General features: G+C 32.1%; 1 protein-coding gene across 1 annotated transcript; it reads right to left on the minus strand.

Moving 5' to 3' along the window:
- Window positions 1–296: 296 nt before the first annotated feature.
- Window positions 297–5,314, minus strand: SFGH (S-formylglutathione hydrolase). Its single transcript, XM_022890404.2, has 7 exons — window positions 4,992–5,314; window positions 4,447–4,564; window positions 3,113–3,160; window positions 1,342–1,538; window positions 1,074–1,172; window positions 921–986; window positions 297–686 (listed from the first exon to the last, which is right to left on the minus strand). The coding sequence occupies exons 1-7, from the start codon at window positions 5,136–5,138 to the stop codon at window positions 507–509; spliced, it is 855 nt and encodes a 284-aa protein (XP_022746139.2). The 5' UTR covers window positions 5,139–5,314; the 3' UTR covers window positions 297–506.
- Window positions 5,315–5,878: the final 564 nt, after the last annotated feature.

The following is a 5,878-nucleotide window of genomic DNA, read 5'->3' on the forward strand; positions in this document are numbered from 1 at the left end:
AAATTAATCCCAAGTACTAATATGACAAAAAAATTCTTTAGTTATCAATGTAACCGAAATTATAAGATTAAAGGACCAAATATGTATTTCACCCATATAAGTTTAATTGTGAATAAAATATCAAACATTGTAGTATGCATTAAGCTGATTTCCATTCGTTTATATATAGGTAATTTTTATTTATTTTACAACTATCTCTCTGCCTGAGTTGATGGTCAAGGAGTTTCACTGTCTCTGTCACGAAGGTATAGGAAACTGTATATAAAATTTTAAAAAACATATAATGATCCAGGAAATTCCAACAAGAAACATAAAATCTTTTATCCTTAAATTTTGCATTATTTTAGGATTATTTAGCATAATCATTTGATTATGATTACTCAACACTCCAAAGTAAAGTCAAAAGCAGTGAATAATAAAAAAGAAACAGCAGCATTATTAAGGAAAACTCCCACACTTGTTTAAGGTCACACTATATTTTTCCAAGTGCACAAAACCTCCTGAAATTAGAGCTCAAGAGCCTGAGCATGGTGGCGGATGTGATCATCAATGAAGGTGGAAACGAAGAAGTAGGAGTGATCGTAACCAGGCTGCAATCGCAATAACACGGGAACGTTAGCACTCCTACATGCCTCCTCAAACTTGTGTGCTAGCAGTTGATCATGCAAGAATTTGTCATCTTCCCCCTGCATCCAGAACAAACTAACAGGTAAGTGCATCCAGAACGCCTAAATATGATCTTTTTGATAGTGCTACCCTTCTTTGGATTCTTGTTTTTAGCAAAACAAATATATTTTGCTAAAATCATCATCAGGATTAAGCACTGTCATAACTCAGAAACTTAATAAACATGAAAGCTGGAGACAAGAGTGTTGTGTCATGTTGGGTGACATTCAAATAAGAGACATTCTGCTTTTTACCTGATCAATTAAAATGGTAGCAGATACATCATGAAACTTTGAGATCAGGTAAGTAGCATCATATTCCTGCATTTTTTACATTTATTAATCTCCACTGTAAGGTATAAAATTAGGTAAAAATGAAGGGCATTCATCAGTCAATTGGTACTTGACCTCCCAAGCAGCTTTGTCATCACCAAGATAATTTGTGAATGCCTTCTGACCCCAGGGGCAGTTTATAGGATTGGCAATGGGTGCAAAGGCAGATACTGACTGCAAAATATAAAAGCATAAAGAAGGGAGAAAAGCAAGTAACTTAGAGCAAAGATGAATATATATCTAGTTATCCTCTAGAGAAAAAAATTAGAAATTCTAACAAGTCACTAAGCTAGATAAATTAAAATACTAATGAGGGTAAGGAGTAAATACTGCTGTCAACTACCTTATACTTGTCAAGATTTTTCAGATAGATTGTCAGAGCACCATGCCCACCCATAGAATGACCAGAAATAGATGCTTTTGATGTGTCAAGTTGAGGGAAATTTTCACTCAGAAGTTTTGGCAGTTCTTTCACAACATAATCATACATACACCAGTTCTTCCACTTCTCTTGTGTAGCATTAAGATAAAATCCAGCACCTAATTTAAATTTGAAAATGTAAAAAAAAAAAAAAAGAAAAGAAGACAAGGGGGTGAGGATAGAAACTCAGTCAGAGAATAACCTGCTTTAGGTTCATCTATTTGCGACTATTTACGTGTAATAGTGTAGGAAAATTATCTAGCAATGCTCCACTGAAATTCGAAAATAGTAATTCCCACAGAGTGGCTATGCTGTGGGCAGGGAAGAATAATAAGGATTACATTCAAAGCATTAGAAAGAAGCAGTGATTCCTTGGTCTGGATCCCCAATCACCAACAAGTACTATGGGTGAGTAAGAGCCACACCCCTTGATGCCTAGCTCAATGGACCATGTGTAACATTAACATTGGTGGATCACGTCAACAGAAACCAAACTGGCTATGAAATTAATAAGCATCTATATATTTTGCTCACAAAGAAATATTTAGCAAGGTGTATATTTTATCCAAGTAGAATTCTCCTTCCAACCTTGTGCATCATTAATGATTCTTATGCACTAAAATTCCAATTTGTTAATGGAAAATTTCCATAAAAATAAAATAGAAAGAAAAAGCGGTAAAATTATAAAAAAAAAAGAAGAGAATTTTTGGTCAATATAATTGCTCTATTAGTTATTAACTGCTCTTACCTAATTTCACGAATCATCATGCCTAGATCACTTGATTAAATGACATGCTAAAGGAGTAATCTCTAGGTACACTGCATAGTCATTGATTTTTTTTGATGAAATATTCAATCATCATGCTTATGATAAGAGGAAGTAGCTAAAAATTTCAACTTCTTTTAGACTTGTACATGGCAAAAACATTAAATGGATGTCTCATCAAATTCTTGGAATACAGTCATAAAAACAAGAAGTCAGCCAACAAGCATTTTCCAAGCTTTCAAATCCCAAAGAAAGACAAACTTCCAACATAAGAAGCATGACACACATATAAAAATGGATAAAATGAGGTTCAATGACTTGAGAGCTTAATCTTTCAGACATATTACCTAAAATAGAATAATCATTGTTGATACAACCACATAAATAGTGCAATTAAATAAGAAAAAGCTTGAAAGATTAAAAAAAAAAAAAAAAAAAAGAAAGCAGCGGCCGTAGTGGATTTTTACTTTAATATGTATTTCAAGTTTCTAAAACCATAAAATGCAGAAAAAGAACAGCCAGGCCTTATACATTTATTGATTGATTATATTGGACATTTACATTATAAAACAACGATATGCAATGAATATATATATATATATATATATATATATATATATATATAGAGAGAGAGAGAGAGAGTCATATGCAATTAGAGCAAAGTTGACTATGCTATTTCTTATCAGGAAACTTTTCCAGATAGAATAGATTTAACGTTTCCTTTCTTTTTGGATTCCCTGCTCAGAGAAATATCATACATGCCTAAGTTTGTAACATAGAACTAAAGTGGCATGTTTTTTACTCCAGGAAGGGTTCTAAGGAATTAAGTTGCGAGAGATAAAATGGTTTGATATTGGGTACAAATGTTTAAGATTTACCATAAAAGGTATCTCAAAATTTAAATTTAACAATCTGAATGTAGCATACCTACACCAAAATCCCAGCTGTCTGCCTCTCCTTCCACATTCAGGCCCCCTATAATTTAAGGGGAAAAAAGGGGAATCAGCTCTGCACATTTTAGTAGATAAAATGGCATTTTGGAGAAGATAATTATATTCATATGACATCTTTACCGGCATAAAGAAGCAGCTAATCAATTGTGGTAAGAATATAAATGGCATTTTGGAGGAAGATAATTTGTATGCACGTCAAATGTTTACATATAAGAACAGCTAACCAATTGCAATAAGAGAGATATTAAAGCACGATACCTACTGCAAATAATTGAAGTTCATGTCAGCTTCCTTACAATATGTTCATTTTGGTTTTCTATTTCTTGTAACTTTTTTCTTCCCCCACTTTCTGGATGATGTGGCATATAAAGAGCAATAAGTATTTATTAAAATGATATGGCATAGAAAGACCAAATAGGTGAAGCATCGGTTAAAGCGAACTAATAAATATTTAAACTAGTATTAACTGATGGGAAAATGACAACGTATCATAGATGCTTATTTTGGGCTACAAAAAGATAACTATACACTATGTAACATTGATCGTTATGCTGTTTTGTCACAGTGAAGTCGGGTTTCAGCTGTCTCTCAGAACATGGTGTAAGTACCAAATATGATGTTAAAACAAAGCATATCTAATTAGTTTTATTGCCTTGAGAACTTTGATTGTATTGTGTCCCAAAAAATAGAGTCTTGAAGCACTGGAGAAAAAAGATTGAATAAACTAATAGAGATCAAAATTCTGATACTAATCTATGCTACCATTCTGCATAGATTTCAAATAACATAGATTTCAAAACGATGACAAAAAGGACCATCAAATATCTCATAAAGCTCAGAAAATCAGGATCTGTGAACCAGATTGTTAGTAGATATGATTTTCCAGCACCCAAACAAATAGATTCATAGTGACAACTACTCAAATCATGATTCTTGAAATAGCAATGCCTTTTTTGCTACAAACATGTGTAAATCAAATAATATTGGATAAACTCAGAAAACATCTTGAAGTTTAATGTTCAATTAGATTCTCAAAAAGAAATATTGTTATTCATAATGCAAGGCTGGATTGTTTTTCTGTTCACCAAAGGGTTAGATGGTATTTAATTCACATGAAACTGCATGTTAGTTCTTGGCACCATAAACAAAAAACCCAAAGGATAACTGACTCATACTCCCTCAATAAAGGGGGTGAAACGAATCGCAGGTATTAAAAATCAAGTCAATAATCTTTACGTCAAACAGTCAGCAATTCCAGTATCTAGCTGGAAAAATTATGGCAACAATTAGCTAAACATGGGCACTTACTTGGAGATGTATCAGGGGCAATTAGAGCAACAGCCTCAGCTGAAGCAGCACGCTGTGCTCCTGACTTTATTATGAAATTCTCATCAGTGCAAGTAAGCCCAGAAAGCCAGTAAAGTACCTGCTCAAAGATGAATGCAAGACAATACGGTTTGAAAATCTCATAGATTCAAACACATCAGATTAATATATTAAACTATTATTTAGTTAGAATAAACTATTTCAATTACAAATTTGTAACTAAAACAAAAAAAAAAAAGAAAGAAAGAAGAAAAGAAATAATAAAATAATAACAAAGGGGCAAAGGCAAAGAACACCAGCAGCATAGGGCCAGAAAAATCAATGCAGCATTGCCAGCCAAGGGAGTTTTCATAACAGAAGAGAAAATCCGCATAAAAAAGCAAGAAGATTAACCCAGTTTTTCCATCCAGAAATTCACTTCACTTCAACCCCATAAAGGAAACTTCATCGTTTGCATTCAAAACAATACAACAAAAACTTTTACAGAAAACCCAAGAAAAACAGAGTGGAAAAGGGTAGGGACATACAGGGAATTTGTGGGAAGGAGAAGGAGAAGGAGGGAAGTAGATATGGAAAGTCATGGAACAGCCAAGGGTTGGACTGAAATGCTTGTATCTTTTGTTGTATCCTCCAAACATCTTTGAACTGCCAATCTCTGTCGGTTTGGTCTCCATCTTCTTCACTATCTCTTTCGCTCAACTACCACAAAATGTTTCTGATTCTTTTCTTGATTATCTTCAGATTTATCAAAGGAGTAATGGACTAATGGTAATATGTAAAGCTTAAAAAGGCTTTTTTGTTTCTTTAAAAAAAAAAAAAAAAGGGAAAGTCCTCCTAAATCTGAAGGCCCAGATGGAGGGTCTGGGTCATAATTACTTATATTTAACTTTTTTTTTCTCCATTTGTGGGTATTTGCTCTCGGGGGTAATTCATGATTTTTTTTTTTTTTTTTTACACTTGAGAATGTAATTCATGCGTTTCTTAATTTTTTTTAGTATTTCAAATTATCATAATTTAAATTTAAATTTATTAAAATTAAAAATTTAATATTTTATCAATAAATCATATAATTATTAGCATACGTTTCTTCATCTTTGATTAACAAGGAAGGGATCATAATTAATTAAAATATGTATAAGTCTTTTTTTTTTAATTGTAATGTGACATGTTAATAACCTTTTATTTTATTTTATGTGAGTTGAAACTTCATCTCACTGTGAATAAGATCTTTCTAATTTAAAGCAAACTAAAATGAGTCCAATAAGGTTAATCGCATGTCAAAATTTTTTATTTTTTATAAAAAAATTTATAATTTAAAAATAAAAAAGCATTGTTAAAATTTAAATTTTAAATATATTAAATATCATCATAATTTTATTTCAAATTTTTACGTTTTAATGACCGGAAGAATATT

Source organism: Durio zibethinus, chromosome 12, assembly GCF_047325235.1.
Source record: "Durio zibethinus cultivar Kanyao isolate XHJ-2024 chromosome 12, ASM4732523v1, whole genome shotgun sequence".
NCBI lineage: Eukaryota > Viridiplantae > Streptophyta > Magnoliopsida > Malvales > Malvaceae > Durio > Durio zibethinus.